Raw genomic sequence first — 21,895 nt, 5'->3', positions numbered from 1 at the left:
TGCAACAAGAGAAGCCACCGCAATGAGAAGCCCGAGCACCTCAACAAAGAGTAGCCCCCTCTCACCACAGCTAGAGAAGGCATGCTAGCAGCAACAAAGACCCAGAGCAACCAATAAATTATTTAAAAAAAAAAACAAAAAAACTGAAAGCCATAGTGAAATGATTTTTTTTTGGCTGCATTGTGCAGCTTGCAGGATCTCAGTTCCCCAAGCAGGGATCCCCAAACCTGCAACTTTTCAATTAAAGTCCTAACCACAGGACCACCAGGAATTCCCTGAACTGATTCTAAATGAAGCAACAACACAGTCCAGACCTAGTTCAAGCACACATTAAACTGACTACCTGCGCTAAGAGCCGCCCTTACTACCTTAGCCTCCACGACTCTTAGAGACAAATTTTTTCATTTAAAAAGCGAGACGTGATAAAGCTCTAAGAAAATGTGACCCACTGACAAGAGGGAAAACAGTCCAACAGAACAAGACCAAGAGATGATCCAAATGCTAAAATTATCAGACAAGACCTTTAAAATAACTGAAAAGTATGTTAAAGGATCTAGTGAAAAAGGTATAGTATACTTAAAAAGATGGAAAATACTGGCAGATATAACTATATTTTTCAAAAGCAAAAATTCTAGAAATGAAAAATATATTAGAGATAAATGGTATATTAGCGAATATGGTATAATAGCGAATTTATAGAAGTATAGTTGATTTACAATGTTAGTTGCAGGTATACAACATAATCAAATTTTTGTATATTATACTCTATTTAAAATTATTATAAAATACTGGCTATATATCCCTGCAGCTTATATATTTTACACATAATAGTTTGTACCTCTTAATCCCCTATCTTGCCCCTCCCCTCCTGCCTCTCCCCACTGGTAACCAGTAGTTTGTTCTCTAAATCTATCAGTCCATTTCTGTTTTATTATTCATTTTTTTGGATTCCACATATAAATGATAACTTATCTGTCTGACTGATTTCACTAAGATCCACTGCTCTAGGTCCATCCATATTGTTGCAAATATCAGAATTTCATTCTTTTTTTAAATGACTAATATTTCAGTCTGTGTGTGTACCATCAACAGTGTACTAGGGTTTCCTTTTTTCCACTTCCTCATCAACATTTGTTATCTGTAGACTTTTTGACGATGGTCCTTCTGACAGGTGCAAGGTGATCACATTTAATTTGCACTTCTCTGATTATTAGTGATGTTGAGCATTTTTTCATATACCTGTTGACCATCTACATGTCTTCCTTGGAAAAATGTCTATTCGAATCTTCTGCCCATTTTTTAATTGGGTTGTTATTGATGTTGAGTTATATGAATTATTTATATATTTTGCATATTAATTCTTTATCAGTCTTACCATTTGCAAATATGTCCTTCCATTGAGTAGGTTGTCTTTTCATTTTGTTGGTTTCCTTTGCTGTGCAAAAGTTTTTAACTTTAATTAGGTCTCATTTCTCTATTTTTGCTTTCTTTGCCTTAGGGCCTGATCCCTCCACCTCTAAAATTTCTACTCTTTATGTCAGAGTGTTCTGCCCTTGTTTTCTTCTAGATTTATGGTTTCTGGTCTTACATGTAGGTCTTTAATACATTTTGAGTTTATTTTTGTATATGGTGTGAGAAAATGCTTTAATTTCATTCTTTTACATGTAGCTCACCAGTTTTCCCAGCAACACTTATAGTCAGAGACACAAAGACACAGAGACTGTTTTTTCTCCAATGTATATTCTTACCTCCTGCGTCACAGATTAATTGACAAAATATAAACGGAAAACCCTGAAAGCAGTCAGAGGGAAAAGGACACGGACACACTGACGGAGTTATCCCTGTGACTAGTTTATCACTGTCACTAGTTTGCTAGTTTTTAATCATGAGTAGATGTCTAATTTTGTTGAATATTCTTTCTGTATCTATCAAAATTATTATTTTTCCTCTTTATTCCTTTAATACAGTGAAGTACAAAAAATGGTTTTCAAATGGTATACGAATCTTGCATTTTTAGATAAACTCCAGTTGGTCATGAGCATTACTCTTATACATTGCTGAATCTGATTTACTAATTTTTAAAAAATCTTACTTATTTTAAATTTTCGGCTGTGCTGGGTCTGTGCGGCTGCGCAGGATTCTCCCTAGCTCCGGAGAGCAGGGGACTGCCCTCCGGTGGCGGCTCCCGGGCCATACAGCACCGGCTCCGTCGGCGTGGCGCACCTGCTTAGTGGCTCCATGGCTTGTGGGATCTTCCCGGATCAGGGATCAAGCCCATGTCTCCTCCATTGGCAGGCAGATTCTTTACCACTGAGCCACCAAGGGAAGATTTTTATGTATAGGCTCATGAAGGGGATTAATCTATAAATGTGTAGTTTTTTGAAGTTTTGGTGAGACGGTTGGATGGCATCAACTCAATGGACATGAGTTTGAGCAAACTCTAGGAGACAGTGAAGGACAGGAAAGCCTGGCGTGCTGCAGTCCATGGGGTCGCAAAGAGTCCGACACGACTGAGTGACTGAACAACGACAACAAATATGTATATTTAAATGCTATAAATTTCCCTTTACTAATCCTTTTTTAATTCCTTTAAGTATATATATAAAGGAACATATATATTTATCTATTCATCTGTCAATGGACATTAAAAGACATTCAAATTGGAAAGGAAAGCAAAAAATTATTTATTTGCAGAAGATATGGTTATATATGTAAAAAATCTTAAGGAATATACCAAATTATTAGAACTAATAAGTAAATGAAGCATTCACACAAAATATGTAGTCAATATACAAAAATCAATTGTATTTCCATATACTAGTAATGAACAATTAGAAAATGAAAATTTTAAAATACCATTTACATACCCATAAAATTCTTAGAAATAAATTTAACAAAAGATGTGTAACATCTCTATACTGAAAACCATAAAACTGCTGAGAGACATTAAAGAACCTAAATAAAACTTCTAGATGAAACTTCTGACTGATATTCTAGTCAGAATATTTTCATTACTTTAGAACAGTGAAAGTCTTTTAGAGAGACAACAAGAATCACCAAAAAAAAAAACCTGATAAACTGGATTTCAGCATCAAAATTTACAACTTCTTGGCAATCAAACTGAAAAGGAAGAAGCAAAGTTATCTCAGTTTGCAGATCACATGATCTTTTATGCAAAAAATTCTAAAGATTCCACAAAAAACTGCTTTAATAATCAGTCACAAATTCTATATAACAACAACAAACAATCTGAAAATGAAGTTAACTACTCCATCTACAATAGCATCAAAAAGAATAAAGTGCTGAGGAATAAATTAAATCAAGAAGTGAAAGACTTGTACACTGAAAGCTGTGTAACACTGCTGAAAAAAATGAAAAGAGATAAAAATAAATGGAAGGGCATGCTGTGTTCATGGATTGGAACACTTAATATTGTTAACATGATGACACTACCCAAAGCAATCTACAGATTCAATGCAAACTCTACCAAAACTCCAATGGCAGTTTTTGCAGAAATAGAAAAACTCATCCTAAAAATCATACGGAAACTCAGGGGACCCCAAATAGCCAAAACAATATTGCAAATGAGGAACAAAGCTGGGGGCCTCATATATCCTGAGTTTAAAAAAACTTACTACAACACTACAGTAAAAAGTACGGTACTGGCATCAAGACCAATGGAACAGAATAGAGAGCTCAGAAATAAACCTTCACATGTATGATCAAATGATTTTCAACGAGAGTGCCAAGATCATTCCATGGGAAATGCATATAGATAGGCTTCAACAAATAATGTTGGGAAAACTCGATATCCACATGCAAAAGAATAAAGTTAGACACGTACTTCACATTACCTACAAAAATCAATTCAAAATGGATCAAAGACCTAAACATAAGAAATAAAACTATAAAACTTTTCTTTCTCTCAAAACAAAACACAAAGAAAAGCTTCATGACACTGGATTTAGCAATGGATTTCTTGAATGACACCAGAAGCACAGGCAATAAAAGAAAAAATAGATAAACTGGACTATATCAAAATATAAAACTTCTGTGCAAAGGGCATAATCAATACAGTAAAAAACAAAAACAAAACCCCACAGAATACAAGAAAATATTTTCAAATCATACATCTGATTAAGGATTAATACCCAGAATGTATTAAGAATTCCTATAACTAAACAACAAAAACCAAGCAAATCAATTTAACAATGGGCAAAGGGAGGTTTGTCCAAGATGGCACAGTAAGACCCTGGGCTCCCCTCTCACACGGGACACCAAACTACAGCACAGGAACCTGGAATGTCAGGTCCATGAGTCAAGGCAAACTGGAAGGGGTCAAACTGGAGATGGCAAGAGTGAATGTCGACATTTTAGCAATCAGTGAACTAAAATGGGCTGGAATGGGTGAATTTAACTCAGATGACCATTATATCTACTACTGTGGGCAAGAATCCCTTAGAAGAAATGGAGTAGCCATCATAGTCAACAAGAGTCCGAAATGCAGTACTTGGATGCAATCTCAAAAATGACAGGATGATCTCTGTTCGTTTCCAAGGCAAACCATTCAATATCAAAATCCAAGTCTATGCCCCAACCAGTAATGCTAAAGAAGCTGAAGTTGAACGGTTCTATGAAGACCTACAAGACCTTCTAGAACTAACACCCAAAACAGACGTCCTTTTCATAATAGGGGACTGGAATGCAAAAGTAGGAAGTCAAGAAACACCTGGAGTAACAGGCAAATTTGGCCTTGGGAGTACAGAATGAAGCAGGGCAAAGGCTCATAGAGTTTTGCCAAGAGAACGCACTGATCACAGCAAACACCCTCTTCCAACAACACAAGAGAAGACTCTACACATGGACATCACCAGATGGCCAACACTGAAATCAGAATGATTATATTCTTTGCAGCCAAAGATGGAGAAGCTCTATACAGTCAGCAAAAACAAGACTGGGAGCTGACTGTGGCTCAGGTCATGAACTCCTTATTGCCAAATTCAGACTTAAATTGAAGAAAGTAGACCATTCAGGTATGACCTAAATCAAATCCCTAACAATTATACAGCGGAAGTGAGAAATAGATTTAAGGGACTAGATCTGATAGAGTGCCTGATGAACTATGGATCGAGGTTCGTGACACTGTACAGGAGACAGGGAGCAAGACCATCCCCAAGAAAAAGAAATGCAAAAAAGCAAAATGGCTGTCTGAGGAGGTCTTAAAAATAGCTGTGAAAAGAAGAGAAGCAAAAAGCAAAGGAGAAAAGGAAAGATATACCCATTTGAATGCAGAGTTCCAAAGAATAGCCAGGAGAGATAAGAAAGCCTTCCTCAGTGATCAGTGCAAAGAAATAGAGGAAAACAACAGAATGGGAAAGACTAGTTCAAGAAAATTAGAGATACCAAGGGAACATTTCATGCAAAGGTGGGCACAATAAAGGACAGAAATGGTATGGACCTAACAGAAGCAGAAGACATTAAGAAGAGGTGACAAGAATACACAGAAGAACTGTACAAAGAAGATCGTCACGACCCAGATAATCACAATGGTGTGATCACTCACCAAGAGCCAGACATCCTGGAATATGAAGTCAAGTGGGCCTTAGGAAGCATCACTACGAACAAAGCTAGTGGAGGTGACAGAATTCCAGTTGAGCTATTTTAAATCCTAAAAGATGATGCTGTGAAAGTGCTGCACTCAATATGCCAGCAAATTTGGAAAACTCAGCAGTGGCCACAGGACCGGAAAAGGTCAGTTCTCATTCCAATCCCAAAGAAAGGCAATGCCAAAGAATGCTCAAACTATGAGCAAACTATGAGTGCACGATTGCACTCATCTCACACGCTAGCAAAGTAATGCTCAAAATTCTCCAAGCCAGGTTTCAGCAATATGTGAACCATTAACTTCCAGATGTTCAAGCTGGTTTTAAAAAAGTCAGAGGAACCAGAGATCAAATTGCCAATATTCGTTGGATCATCAAAAGAGCAACAGAGTTCCAGAAAAACATCTATTTCTGCTTTATTGATTATGCCAAAGCCCTTGACTGTGTGGATCATAATAAACTGGAAAATTCTGAAAAAGATGGGAATACCAGACCACCTGACCTGCCTCTTGAGAAACCTGTATGCAGGTCAGGAAGCAACAGTTAGAACTGGACATGGAACAACAGACTAGTTCCAAATAGGAAAAGGAGTACGTCAAGGCCGTATATTGTCACCCTGCTTATTTAACTTAGATGCAGAGTACATCATGATAAATGTTGGGCTGGATGAAGCACAAGCTGGAATCAAGATTGCCAGGAGAAATATCAATAACCTCAGATATACAGATGACACCACTCTTATGGCAGAAAGTGAAGAACTAAAGAGCCTCTTGATGAAAGTGAAAGAGGAGAGTGAAAAAGTTGGCTTAAAGCTCAACATTCAGAAAACAAAGATCATGGCATCTGGTCCCATTACTTCATGGCAAATATATGGAGAAACAGCAGAAACAGTGGCAGACTTATGTTTTTGGGCTCCAAAATCACTGCAGATGGTGACTGCAGCCATGAAATTAAAAGATGCTTATTCCTTGGAAGAAAAGTTATGACCAACCTAGATAGCATATTAAAAAGCAAAAAACAAACAAACAAAAAAAATAAACAAAAAAAAAAATAAAAAGCAGAGACATTACTTTGCCAACAAAGGTCCGTCTAGTCAAGGCTATGGTTTTTGCAGTAGTCATGTATGGATGTGAGAGTTGGACTATAAAGAAAGCTGAGCGCCAAATAATTGATGCTTTTGAACTGTGGTGTTGGAGAAGACTCTTGAGAGTCCCTTGGATAGCAAGGAGATCCAACCAGTCCATCCTAAAGGAAATCAACCCTGAATATTCACTGGAAGGACTGATGCTGAGTCTGAAACTCCAATACTTTGGCCACCTGATGGGAACAGCTGACTCACTGGAAAAGATCCTGATGCTGGGAAAGACTGAAGGCAGGAAGAGAAGGGGACAACAGAGGATGAGATGGTTGGATGGCATCACCAACTCAATAGGCATGAGTTTGAGTAAACTCCATGAGCTGGTGATGGACAGAGAGGCCTGGTGTGCTGCAGTCCATGGGGTCACAAAGAGTCGGACACGACTGAGCAACTGAACTAAACAGACCATCTATCTATGAGAACCATGTGAAAACTAGCAGAAAAGATTTCCCAGATATAAAAAAGAAATTACAATAAGATGGGTAGGAGGGGCAGAGATGAGGTATACACAACACCCACAACCCTGGGTGGGTAACTCACAAATGGAAAGAGAACCACAAATGCAGGGGTTCTCCCCAAGGACTGAGGCATCCAAGCCCTGGATGAGACTCCCCGGCCCAGGGACTTTGCACCAGGAAAACGAGCCTGGTAATGTCTGGCTTTGAAGGTCAGCAGGGCTTACTTACAAGAGAGCTGGAGGGCTGTAGGAAACAGACTCTTAAAGGGCACTTGCAAATTCTCACATACTCCCAAGTCCCAGTACTCAGATGGTAATTTGAAAGGAGTCTGGGTGAGACCCACCTGCTGATCTTTAAATTAGAGAGCCTCCCTGAGAGACAGGAGGCCACTGGGACTCCTCCTGGGGACATATGGTTGAAGAACTAAGATCCCATATGCCATGAGGTGAGGCTAAAAAAAAAAAGCAAAATTAATAAACTGAAATGTTACATTTCTATACACTAAAAACAAACTATCAGAAAGAGAAATTAAGAAAACAATACCATTTACAATTGCATCAAAAAGATAAAATACCTACAAATAAATCAAACTTAAGAGGTAAACCAAGAGGTAAAAGACCTGTACTCATAAAACTATAAGACACTGATTCATTCAAGAAACTGAAGATAACAAACACAAATGGAAAGATATACTAGAAGATACCAGAAGAATATTGTTAAAATGACCATACTACCTAAGGCAATCTACAGTCAATGCAAACCCTATCAAAATACCAATGGCATTTTTTACAGAACTAGAATAATTCTAAAATCTGTGTGAAACCATAAAAGACCCCAAATAGCCAAAATCATCTTCAGAAGAAGAACAAAGCTGGAAGTGTCATGCTCCCTAATTTCAAACTAGGAAATATGGGCGATTAAGCTATGACCAAGAGGCAAGAATATACACTGGGGAAAAGACAGCCTCTTCAATAAATGGTGTTGGGAAAACTGGAGAGCTACATGTGAAAGAATCAAACTGGCCTACTTTCTCACTCCTTATACAAAAATAAACCCAAAATGGATTTAAGACTTAAAAATAAGTAATACTTGAAACCATAAAACTTCCAGAAGAAAACCCAGGTAGTATGCTCTTTGATACCAAGCTCAGCAATTTTGGGGGACACATTTCCTCAGAGAAGGGAAACAAAAACAAAACTAAACAGATGGTACTACATCAAAAGCTAAAAAGCTTTTGCACAGCAAAGGAGACTACCAACAAAACAAAAAGGCAACCGACTGAATGGGAGGGAGACAGTTGCAAACAATATATCTGATAAGGGGTTACAATACAAAACATAAAAAGAACTCATACAACTCAACATAGAAAAAAACAAACACCCAGATAAATGAAGAAGATGTGGTGTGTGTGTAGGCACACACACAGACAATGGAATATCAGTCATAAAAAAGAATGCAATAGGGCTTCCCAGTGGCTCAGTAGTAAAGAATCTGCCTACCAATGCAGGAGATACGGATTCAATCCCTGGTCCAGGAAGAACCCAAATTCTGCGGAGCAACAAAGCCCACGCGCCCAGCTCCTAAGCCTGTGCAACTACGGAACCCTGCACGCCCGAGCCCTGTGCTCTGCAACAAGAGTAGCCACCACAATAAGGAGCCCACACACCGCAGTGAAGAGTAGCCCCCCTCACCACAATAAGAAGAGCCCACACAACAACAAAGATCTAGCACAGCCAAAAATAAATAAATTTTTTAAATTATTAAAAAGAAAAAAAACACATGGAAGGGAGAGGCTTCCCACACCAAGTGATTCTCTATAGACAACTTTAGAAAAGAATGAAATAATATTATTTGCAACAACATGAATGGGGCTAGAGATCATTATACTAAGTGAAGTAAGTCGGACAAAGACAAATATCACACAATATTACTTTGATGTGGAAACTAAAAAAATGATGCACAGGTACTTATTTACAAAATAGATTAATAGAAATTGACTCACAGTCATTGAAAACAAACATGGCTACCCAAGGGGGAAGAGGCAGAAAGTGATAAATTAGGAATTCGGGATTACCAAATACAAACTACTACATATAAAACAGATAAGCAATAAGGCCCTACTGTATAGCACAGGAAAGTATATTCAATACCTTGTAATAATGGAAAAGAATCTGAAAAATAATATATGCTGCTGCTGCTAAGTCACATCAGTCGTGTCCGACTCTGTGCGACCCCATAGACGGCAGCCCACCAGGCTCCCGTCCCTGGGGTTCTCCGAGCAAGAATGCTGGAGTGGGCTGCCATTTCCTTCTCCACATAAAACCGAATCACTTTGCTGTACACTAGAAACTAACACAGCATTGTAAATCAACTATATTTCAATTTAAAAAACACTGGATTAAACTATAATTTAAAAAACTGATTAAAGAATAGGCAGAGGATTTAAATATTTTTCTGTGGAAGACATACAGATGGTCAACAAACACGTGAAAAGATGTTCAACATCACTCATCTAATCAGGAAAATGCAAATCAAAACCACAGCATCACCTCCCCCTGTCAGAATAGCTATTATCAAAAAGACAACAAGTAACTGTTGGCAAGGACATAGAGAAAAAGGAACTCTCACGCAGTGTTGGTAGGGATGTAAACTGGTACAGCTACCATGGAAAACAGTATGAAGATTCCTCAAAAAATTAAAGACAGAACTACCATGTGCTGTGTTGTACTTAGTTGCTCAGTCGTGTCTGACTTTGTGACCCCATGGACTGCAGCCCACCAGGCTCCTCTGTCCATGGGATTCTCCAGGCAAGAATCCTCGAGTGGGTTGCCATGCCTTCCTCCAGGGGATCTTCCTAATCCAGGGCTTGAATCCAGGTCTCCTGCATTGCAGGTGGATTCTTTACAGTTTGAGCCATGAGGGAAGCCCAAGAAAACTGGAGTGGATAACCAGCCTATCCCTTCTCCAGGGGATCTTCCCCATCCAGGAATCAAACCAGGGTCTCCCGCACTGCAGGCGGATTCTTTACCAGCTGAGCAGTATACCAGGGAAGCCAGAATTACCATATGATCTACCAATTCCATTTCTGGCTATTTTTCTGACAAAAATAAGATATATGCACCCCAATGTTCACTTCAGTATTATTTACAATAGCCAATATATGGAAGCAATCTAAGTGTCCATCAATAGATAAATAAAGATGCAGTATATATACACAAAGGAATATTACTGAGCTATAAAAAAGAATGAAATCTTGTCATTTGCAACAATGTGAATGGACCTAGACAGTATTATGCTAAGTAAAACAAGTCCGAGAAAGATAAATACTATACAACTTCACTTATATGTGGAATCTAAAAATAAAACAAATGAACAAATATTAACAGAAGAAACAGATTCTTGGATATAGAGAACAAACTGGTGGTTGCCAGAGGGGAGGGGGATGGGGAGTATGAGTGAAATCACAGAGGGAGATTAAGAAGTACGAACCTCAAGTTATAAAATAAGTAAGTCACCAGGACGTAATGTACAGTACAGGGAATATAGTTAATAATATCTTAATAACTTTTTATATTGACGGATGGTAATCAGACTTTGGTGAACATTTTCTAATGTATAAAAATATCAAATTGGACTTTCTGGTAGTTCAGTGGTTAAGAATCCAACTGCCAATGCAGGGCACAAGGGTTCAATCCCCGGTCTGGAAAGATTCCACATGCCTTGGGACAACTAAGCCTGTGGGCCACAGCTGCTGCCTGAGAGTCCTAGAGCCTGTGCTCCACAACTAGAGAAGCCACCGCAACTAGAGGCCTGAGCACCCCAATTAGCCTCTGCTCGCTACAATGAGAGAAAAGCCCATGTGTAGCAATGAAGACCCAGCACAGCCAAAAATGAATAAATAATTTTAAACAATCAAATCATTATGCTGTATACCAAAAACTAATATGATACTGTAAGTCAATTATACTTCAATAAAAAATAAAATTTTTAAAATAAAAGAAAAATGGGCAAAGGACTTGAATATATTTCTTCAAAGAAGATATACAAATGGTCAATATGAAAACATACTCAACATTATTAGTCATCAGGGAAATGCAAACTAAAACTACAATGAGAGCCAGTTCAGACCCACTAGAATGGCTATTATGGGAAAAATAAAATAAAAAAATAACAAGTGTTGGTGAAGATGTGGAGAAATTGGAACCCTGGTGCATTGCTGGTCAGAAAGTAAAGGGCAGCAGCCCCACTTCCAGATGTATACCCAGGTAAAGTGAAAGGAGGGACACAGTCACTTTTCACACCCACATTCACAGCAGTGTTATTCTCAATAGCTAAAACGTGAGGAAAATCCACATGTCCACAGCTGAATGGATAAACAATATGTAGTATGCACACATAATGGATTATTACCTAGCCTTAAAAAAGGAATGAAATCCTGACACACACTACAACATGATGAATCTTAAAAGCATTATGCTAAGTGAGACAGCCAGAGGCAAAAGAACAAATACTGTATGAATGCATTTATATGAGGTACATGCAATAAGCGAATTCACAGAGAGAAAATAACAGAGGGTACCAATGGCTGGGGATAAGGGAAATAGGAGTTGTTATCTCACAGGTACAGAGTTTCTGCTTTGGATGATTAAAAAGCTCTGGAAATGCATTGTGGTGATGGTTGCAAAACAGTGTGAATATATTTAATGTCACTAAATTTCACATTTTAAGAAGAGTTAAAATGATAAACTTTGTTATGTGTGTTTTACACTTTAAAAATGGACTCAAAAAATTTTAACTTTTGCTTATCAAAAGACATCATTAAGACAATGAAGAGGCAAACCACATATTGGGGAAAAACATTCCCAATACATCAGACAAATCAATTTACCAGGCTGCTTAAACACTCTGCAACTGGGAGCTTTGAGAAGACCAGTTCTGCCATGCATCCACGCACACCCGTATGAAACTGCAGCATGGCTCAACAAAAAGAAGTCCAGTGACAAAGTGACAGTAACACTGTGACAAAGTGACAAAGCCTTGGCTTTGCTGATTTCCGGCCCCGGGCCTGCTTCCTCATCTACAACATGCTGAAACTTAGTACGGGCTCCACCTTGGTGTCGATTCTTACATCAAGATGAGAGAGCTTATGTAGCAGTACCACAGAATGGAAAGTTAAAATACTGAGAGATGATGGATAAAGACTTCCTCTCCTTCTATGTTTCCCTAGGGCCACCTATACATTCAACCTTCTCTGGGAGACGTGGGATTCCACTCTTAGAAATGACCTTTCCAGTACATGTTTGGCCCCCTAAGCAAGCACTTCTATTGATTCATTGCTACTATACAACTCTCCAAGTTTCCTCAGAAAACTGTCTGATGAGGTTTGCCCACTTAGAAAACTGAGCTAACTGTCACAACTTTAAATGATCACCATTAACAAGGAGGGGAAACAACTGATGAAGTTTAAAACAAAAACAAAACCAGCATTCAGATGGCCTAGTTGAGAAACTCATGGTCTGGCAAAAGTTTTGATTCCAGAAACTTCCAAAAGCATGTTATATACTTGTTTTCCAGCCATCTCTTGCTTCCATCTAAGGGACTTCATGGGACAGCAAACTATGATGGCCTTCTACAAATGGAAGCAATTAAAGGGAGATTATTCCTTCCTCCAAGGACACAAAACAAGTCTGCCCTCTAGCTTCACTGTCATACTCAGGCTCCCACGGGCAGGACGATGCCAGCCAGGCTCCCATCAGCCACCCTGTGACAGGGCATGGGAGCAGGATCAAAGTCCTCAAGGTGCCCAAAGACCTAGGGAGCCCTGGAGCAAGCAGACTGATCTCAGCTACCAATTCTTCAAAACGGACAAAGTGATACCAAGAGCCAGTCATTCAGTCCTTCATTCTCTTCATCCCTAGGGCTTTCCTGATACCCTAGGGATGCCAGCAAACAACAACAACAAAAAGAAACGAAGGAAAAAACACATTGGTCTGCTTACCCCTCGTTGGACCGTATCATGTAGTCAGTAAATTCATGGTCCCCCTTGATCACCTCCAAGGGGACCACAAGGTTGACGTCAGAATCAGTGTTCCGCAGCTGGTTGAGTTTAATGTTGACTGAGAAGAGGTAATCCCGCACTTCATCTATGCCCACCTTCAGGCCCTTGCACACCACATACCTGAGAGGAGAGACCCTGTCACTCCACTGAGCAACGGCTTCCCTGGCATAATTCCTCCTCCCCAAACCCCCTGCTGAGTCACAAAACCCCTGTCTACGTACCAAGAACAGAGTGCTGCAAAGTTCACCTCAAATCCTTCCTTTTTAGCTTGGGCTGTGTTTCTACCCTCTATGGCATTGGTTTCCAATTACCCTGTGCCAGGCTGGCTGAATCACCATCAGCTGGGGAAGTCTGTTAAGTTAAGGGCAATCAGACTCTCCAGGGATGGGGCCCAGAAATCTGTGTTTTTAAGAAGCCGCCTAGCAATTCGGATTGGCTGAATCTTCTCTCACAAGATGCACTGGCACTGTGTCCCACCTGGGATGCAAACAGTGACTCTGGCTGGCGGCCCATTTGTCCTTCAGGTAACCCTTCCTTGGTCTCCTTCACCCTCCTGGGCCAAGCCAAGGATCGCCCACAAAAGTGTGGTGAACAAGGTTGATGGAGGAGGGAGAAGCTGAATGGCACAAATCCTCTTGGCTCTAATCACTTTTTTTAAATCAGGGTTTTTTAATGTAGCTTGAGTGCTCATGCCAGAGATGTACCAGGTTTTCTTGTTCTGATATTTAGCCAACTAGTCTGATTCAAAGGGAGAGGAAAGCCTCACCTCTCTGAGTTGGCAGGACGGCTGGTAATCGGCTTAAAGAGACATACTCGTTCAAAGCAGCAGTAGAGCAGGTAGATGAGCCCCACGCTGAACGGTGTGAAGAGATCGAAGGTTTTACAGATGAAGTGGCCTCCTAGGTTAAGAGGAAACACCAACGATAGTCAGCAGCTTCCACTCCAGGAAGTGGGTTGGATCATCTCAGGGACTATGACAAAGTCAGGGCCCAGATACCTGGGCCCATTAAAAGCCACAGGCCACAGAAGGGAAAGAGTTGTAGAGGGGACTTTGGGGATTCCATAGCACTTTCCCCCCTAAATTCCTCATTCCGCCTCGTGTCATCTCATACAAGCAGACCATTATTTAACTTTCAAGCCAACCCCAATACATGTTCTTGTACAACAGGGCCTCTGGTGGGTCCTGGATGGGGAGACGGCAGAGAAGTGTCACCTGTCCGGACAACAGACAGCGCCATGAGGAACTGACAGAGCAGCAGCTGTTTGCTGAGGATCTCCTGCAGGTTCTCCTGTCCCTCCACTGAGAAGCCCTGAAACGAGAGCACAAGGATCAGAGTAGAAAAGAGAAGCGATGAGGACTGAAGAGAGTGCTCCTACCTCATCTTCCCTGAGATTTCTTCAGGTGTTTCCACTGATCTCCAGATTCTCTGGTGTGGTCACAGGGCTCACTGTGGTGAAGACAGCACCTGGGACCCGGGCCTGCCTACTGAGCCAGTGCTGTTTTCCTGCTCTATCGCTCCTGGGGATGGAACCAAATCTGCTCCTCCAAGGAGATGGTTCAGAAAATTTTAAAACTCATGCTGGAATCCAAGGGAAGGATACGGCAGAACAGAGGCAAAATACGCTAGTCACAAGCCAACTACAAGACAGGAAACTGAATGCCCTGGTGAGTCTAGTGAGACCCAGGGAGCACGTGTGGTAAATGGGCTCCCTCAGTCCTGGGCTTACCACTGAACAGGCCCCAGTCTGATGACAGGAGAAAGTCTACCTAACTCTGACCATCACAAGAATCTTTCTTTCTCTTCTAACCACAGATTTACTCACAAACCACCCCGCTCCTGTCCCAGGACCATGGAGCCTCTTCCTCCAGCTGGCTGCCTCTCTGGGCAGGCTGTGTGTATGAAGAATGTATGTTGCTGTTCTTGGAGTGGTCTCCCTCCCTGTGAGATCCCAGCAAGGAGCAGAGAGCCAAGCTCACAGGGGAGTGAGACGCCAAGGGCTGTGACGGGAAAAGAGGCAAGTTGTTGTTTAATGGACACAGTGTTTCAATTTTGCAAAATGGAAAAAGTTTTGGAGATCGGTTTCATGAAAGCATGATTATATTTAACATAACTGAACTGTAAACTTAAAAATGGCTGCAACAGTAAATTTTATGTTATGTGATTTTTATCACAATAATTAAGAGAAGCAAAGAGGCTGGCCTCCATTTAACTGGCCCCAGCCTGGTCTCCAGAAGTAAAAATGTTCAGTAATGTCTTCCAGATTTACAGATGCTTCTTAAAATGCACGGCTATTTATAGGGAGAGGGGAAACACACACACACCAAAAAACCCCACGTGGGTCACCAGTCCATGTTGCCTAAGTCAGAAGGACAATCCTTGAGTCTGCCACTCGAGTTGATGCCCTGTATGGCTGCCTCCCAAGCGTATCAGACTCCGACAGGCTCAGCGGAAGCGGCCCCTCCCTTCACTCAAGCCTATCTGTTGTCCCCTGCTAGGCACCAACCTTTGGGGACTGAGGGCACGCTCAGATCCTGCGCTGACATTCTAAACATTTCTTCACCTCTCCACACAGCTACTGCTTGAGAGGCTGCCCAAGGGGCTCCAGAAGCTTTCTGCAACTCTGGCCATTGACCCTGGAGCAACTGCCACGTTGTCTGACCCTTCTCTACACTAAGTTGTAGTTCACAACTTTTCTGGTAGTCCAGAAAAAGACTACCGGCAGCATCAGATTACCAGGGGAGAAAGCTGGGGGGGCTCGCCTCTATGCCTCAGACAACTGCCCAAGAAATGGGTAACTTAAATATCTTCTTCAGCCCAGCCACTGACAGAGCCTCTTGTGGAGTCTTAATATGGAGTCGTAATTAATATGAAGCTGCTGCATTTGGTTCCGTGGTTGCCTATCAGCTGCTCCCAAGGCTGAGGAGTGGCCGTGTACAGGCAGCCTCTGCCAAGTGCAGCACCTGGGTGACAAACAATGAAAATGTCCTTCCCATTGGCTCTGCTGAGTTCATCTTAGTCACGGTGCCCCCTCACCAGGCCTCTACCCTCACCCGAGGCCCATTGAGGAAGTGAGCTGGGAAGATCCACCTGCCCCAAGCAAAGATGCCCACAACAGCACAGCCTTGACAAAGTTACAAACTGAAAAGATGTACAAAAAGAATAAAAACATACATTATCACCCCACGAAGAGCAGGTCACCTACCCCATCGGCCATCAGAAAGTGGACACCCTTGTGATCGGTGTTATCCAGGACGAAATTCCGAAAAGCATTGATGTTCTCCGGGCGAGTGATGTCTCCGTCTCCATCGATCCCACCCTCACCTGACAGAGAGGACACAACGTTCACATTTAGCTCGTCTGCCCTGTGCATCCCTGGCACCAGGACACAATCTCGCCAGGGCTGTGAACACAGGTACCAGGCAGACCTCAAGGCCCAGGAGAAGACCCTCTGTGAGGAGCACCTCACTGAAGGGCCCGCCATACAAGGCTGCCCTGCAGTTATGGACCAGGAGGCAGAAACAGGGCCCTGCTACAGTAGAGGAGAGTTCAGGAGGCGTCAACCAGCCGTGAGCCATCAACTGACACAGAAGGTCTTCATGTTCAAGATCAAACGTGCGTTTAAAGCACCTACATTTAGGAAGCAATATCAATTTCTTAATAAGTTCTGTTAACAAAGGACTTGGGCTTTCCTGCCAAACCACAAAAAGCAAGACAGAGTGGAGGGAACTGCTAGGGGGTTGCTGAGCATCTGGCATACAGGGCTGAGGGTGAGTGTGGATTTGTTATTTGTTAATAACACTGCCAGTTCTCAGCCAGAGATCAAATGGTTTTATTATCTCCTGTCACCACAGAGAAGGAAGGAGAAATTAATATGGATCTGCTGAGAGTTTGCCTACTAGAGAGTTTAACCTGGATTCCACAGGCCTGGGGAAAAAGGGATAGTCAAGAGGAAACCGAGACCTTCATGACATGGGCTGGGAACCCCGTGCTGAGAGACCTGGGACAGAAAACACGGCACGTGGATGGTAACTCCTCCTGATAAGACCTGTCCCTCTCAGTCCCTGGTGGCCTCCTCCATGTCCCTACCGTAGTAGGGTTCGAAGAGCTCACTGGAGGCAGAGTAGAAGTCTTCCAGCTTAAAGTCATTAGGACCCTTCAAAGTCATTCCAAAGCCCTTCGCGTGCCACTTCTTCCTCCACAGCACATACTCCGAGAAGCCACCCGGGCCTGCACAGACGTCAGCAAAGTACAGAAGCTCAGCTTCCCGGTCCTTCACCAGTGGCTTCTGCAAAGGTAAGTGGAAGTCAGGGGAGAAAGAGGGAAAAAAAAATGGCTCAGTGGGGAGCAGGAAAGAGAAAGGAGGGGAGTAAAATAAGCCTTTCAGCAAGCACAGTGCAGAGCTCCTGCTAGAGCCACAACGGCCAGCAAACCAGGCGGGAAACCGGCAGGAAACCTCTGAGACCACTGCCTTCAGAGTCACCTATCCCCACCTCAAAACACCCCTGATGCCTTTCACACCACCACGCCCGGCTCAGACTCCTAATAAAACATCCTAATGGGCACCCAAGTGTGCATGTTTTATTTCTCAGCATCTTTTCCCCACCGCATCCTGCTTTACAAGAGTCCCAACGAGCGGAGTAGATGTTCTAGCCCCCCACAAGACAGACAGGGAAAGAGAGACGCCAAGACACAAACTGACCTGTTCACAGTCTGCAGCACCGCTTAGTCAGCATCCCGTCAGCCTGACCAGGAGACGCAGGCTTCCTGTCCAACTAGAGTCTGAAGGGCTCTCACATCACCTCCTCCCAGCCCAGGGCCTCACCTTCCAAATCACAGCCTCTGCGCCCCTTCGTCCCCTCCTCCTAGAAGCTCCCTTTTTTTCCCCCCCTCCAATTAAGTTTTTATCATGGAATAATTTGAGACGTACAGATAAGTTGCGAGGACAAAGTTCACACATATCCTTCACTCAGTTTTAGTAACATCTTACACGGTCAGTTGTAAAAATTAAGAAACTGACATGCACAGGTACATCACTATGAACTAAACCCCAGACTTGATTCAGATCTCACCAGACCCCTTGTTCTGTTCCATGACTCCACCCAAGACAGCACAGTGCACTGTGCGTCCTCCTTTTTTGCACACCGCCCCCTCCTGCCTCTGCCCCTCTGCTGACCAGGGCCTGCTCGGGGCAGAGCTGGAACCTGACAAGATTGAGAGAACAGGAGACACTGATCTAGGCAGCAATCAGAGCATCCACTCACCTAAGGAATAACTGCATTACACTATCATCATTTGTATTTGATGATCAGTTTTGGCCACTTAAGTGGCTTTAAATTCTTAATATAAAGTGCTGGGCGCTCCCTGGTGGCCTCGTGGTTAGGATACTGGGCTTTCACTGCTGTGGCCCAGGTTCCATCCCTGGTCGGGGACCTGAGATCTCACAAGCCACACAGTTCGGCCAAATTAATTAATTAAAATTAATGTATGCTGAATGCAGATCTAGACTGTGTTTACACTTTTCTACACACCTGGGCCCTCGAGGGTGAATTCTACTTGTCTCAAGCCTCCACGGCAGAGACGTGCCATCTGCACTGGTGACAAGAGGCTGAGCTCCAGAGGGGTGACTGCAGGGGACCCTGACGACCATCCAGCAGGAAGGCTAAGACCGCTCAGCCTTCTCTCCCTCAAAGTCTGGCACGGCGGGGTGCTTGTCCAGAGCGCTCTAACTGCCAGATGAAGATCAGAAGGCTTCGGGGGAAACAGTTACAGGAAAGAAATGGAAATACTAATGCTCACAGTCCAGTCACTTTCGAGGTGACAAGGGCTTTGCCTCTGATGATGGTTAGCTAGCTTGATCACAACAGTGGAAAAAGTCTCTGGAGAAAGGGACTGTAGCTAAAAATACACTTCATCACCCTGTGGCAAGCCCACTCAGTGTGCTGGGACATATCAGTTCCTTCTCCCCTTCCTCTGCTCCACCACCCTAACATTCTTTGTTCCTGAGCCATCAATTATTCATATCTTCCTATTGTATTCATTTGCACACTAACAAAGACCTAATAGCATACGCCAAGAATATTATGCAGCACTTCCCAGGCTGCAAAGCGGTAGTGAGGCAGGCGTCACAAGTTTACGGCCTGCACACACTGGAAAGAGTGAAAACACTGTTCCTCACCACAGGCCATGCCCTAGCCCCAGGCGCCAGCTTCACCAGGTGAGAGGCTGGCCCAAAGAAGACTGTGAGAAGAAAGGAGAATGAATCAATGAAAGCATCTCACCTCCAAAAAGACAGCATAAATATGATCTGTTCTGTAATTTCAAGATGTGTCACCCTCGCAGGCCACGGCCAGAGGTCCTTTCACAGAAAGGATGGCTGGGGTTCTTACCTCTGCCACTTACTGACTGTGCAGTCAAAGGCAAGAACATGATTTATGTCTTTAAGCTTGAGCTTCCTCAACGACAAACTGGAACTAATGTAGGTTATTTCTCAAGGCTACTGTAGGATTAAACCAAGTACCTTATGTCAAAGACCCTTAAAAACTGTACAATACTGAACAAACGTTAAGACGACACGAAGTTCAACTAGATCAGCCAGCTCCTGAGAGTCAGACCCTTGTCCCTCCCCTCCTTTTCTCTCTGCAGAGTCTGGGGCAGTGCTCCACAGGCAGCGGGGACTTTGTAAGTGCTGTCTAATTTCTTCTAAGACAGCGCTGAAACTTCAAGATCTACATTCAGCTTTTGTATCCTGTTATGCTTCACAGCCAATGCTCTCTTACTACAACGATAACCACAGGCACACAAGTCCCTCATGTAACGTTTTGGTTTATATATAATATGCTTCCATAAACCCAAAGAATCTAAACGCCTTTCTCTTCCTGGCCCCTTCCAATTCTTGTTTATGATCTTTTTATTTCCCTAACCTCTTTTCTCCTTTTACCACAACCTGTAGAAGCAGAAACACGCTGAAAAACCTCAAAGACCCTCCCTCCAGCTTCCCATCTCCAACCTCCTCACACTTTCCCAGGCTTCACATTGTCCGCACTCCTACTCTAATTTCCCTGATCCAAGAGCCACTGAGACTCTAGCAAACCTGGGCGTGTGCCTGGGGCTTCTGCCACTCCCATGTCTGCTGGGACTGCTCTAAACACAACAAGCCTGCTGGGCTTGGCTGTCACTCCAGTCCTTGGGGGGAAACAGGGGTGAACAGACAGAAGCAAACACTAGGAGCTGAAGAGAAATCACTTTTATAGTGGAGTGTAGAAGAACTTCTCTGGAAGGGCAATTCTCCACAGCCACTATCAATCAGTGCCAGTCAGGAAGCTGCCTGAAGCATTGTCAACACAGCCACCTTTTCCTACGTAACATCTCCACCCTCTGCCTGAATGGTACAACCCTGGTGCCTACTTCATTTTCCTGACAGCAAAAGACAATAACCAGATCCCAGCTGCTGGGGGCGTTTACATTCAAAAGCCCAAAATGACGCTGTGATTTCCCATCAACCTGACAGAGTTCCTCTGCCAGGCAGGGGTTTAAGGGAAATCATTCGGAGCTCAGAAAATTAAATCAACATTATATCAATGTAATTTTCTCAAGATGCTAATTCCAAGAGCCGTTGTGTACAGCTTGCTGGTACTGTAACGTGGGAGGGAGAAATAACTAAAGGCTGGAGGGGTCCACCTGCCATTCTGCCACAAGGAAAAAACAACCAGGCAGGGGAGGCTGAAGCAATAAAGAACTTGGAAAACAAATTCCTTTAAGCAGTGGACAATCGGGGGCCTAGCAGAAGGAGGCTGAGTGAGGCAGAAACTGGACTGGGAACAGCTGGCTCCTGGCCCTTTCACTGTCAGAGAACTAACAGGGTGAAAATGCTCTGAAACTCTGAAGGGGAAGCTAGAATGAAATTTCTTTTTTTCTTTCTCTATCATACGGAGGGTCTGTGTTCAGAAAAATGAGAGTAGCTGTAGAAAATTATTCCGATCCACCACTTGTAATTAGGATCCCACACGAAGCTTGTTCAGAGAAGCAGAAAGGGAAAGTGGCCACATTTGAAGTCACAGATTTTAGAGCTGGAACAAACCTTAAGAGTCTCTTGGCCCTACCCTGGTCCTCTGGCAGGTTAGAGGGCTAACTTCAGAGATGAGGTAGCTGAGACCCAGAGAAGGTATGAACCTGAGTGACACCACCTGTGACTAAGTGCTGCACTTCCTACCTGCCCCTTGACCATGAACACAGACCTTCAAACATGATACTGATTATACAGACCAGTGAAAGAACCCAGATGCCCACATTTCATTCAACACTTGGACATTTCCCAGAGTACTGCCCACTCATACCAGAAACAGCAGCAACCAAATCAGATGATGTCACAAGATTCAATTTGGAACATTAACTCACTGTAAGGACTGTACACAGTCATCCCTCAGTATTGACAGAGGATTGGTTTCAGGACCCCCAGCAGACACCAGAATTCGCAGATGCTTGAGTTTTTATATAAAGTGGCAGTGTACAGCCGGCCCTCTGTATCTGCAGAGTCACAGACACAGAGGGCTGACTGCACTCAAACTCCACCCCACCCTGGAAGAGGGCAGGCTAAAGCAACTGGTGGCAACTGGCCTCTACACGTCGACGAGCTTGGA

General features: G+C 42.9%; 1 protein-coding gene across 1 annotated transcript in view; it reads right to left on the bottom strand.

Annotated features, from left to right (window-relative positions):
- Positions 1–21,895, bottom strand: part of CMTR1 (cap methyltransferase 1) — a 53,046-nt gene that overhangs the window by 10,559 nt on the left and 20,592 nt on the right. Inside the window, exons 9-13 of the mRNA XM_043907347.1 lie at positions 17,346–17,544; positions 16,462–16,580; positions 14,471–14,567; positions 14,024–14,156; positions 13,198–13,377 (exon numbers count right to left, since the gene is read on the bottom strand). Coding sequence (XP_043763282.1) covers positions 13,198–13,377; positions 14,024–14,156; positions 14,471–14,567; positions 16,462–16,580; positions 17,346–17,544 — 728 coding nt within the window. The remainder of the gene's footprint in view (positions 1–13,197; positions 13,378–14,023; positions 14,157–14,470; positions 14,568–16,461; positions 16,581–17,345; positions 17,545–21,895) is intronic.

This window comes from Cervus elaphus, chromosome 7 (assembly GCF_910594005.1).
Source record: "Cervus elaphus chromosome 7, mCerEla1.1, whole genome shotgun sequence".
NCBI lineage: Eukaryota > Metazoa > Chordata > Mammalia > Artiodactyla > Cervidae > Cervus > Cervus elaphus.
Note: the sequence above shows the minus strand (reverse complement) of the source record. Positions and strands in the feature narration are given on the sequence as shown.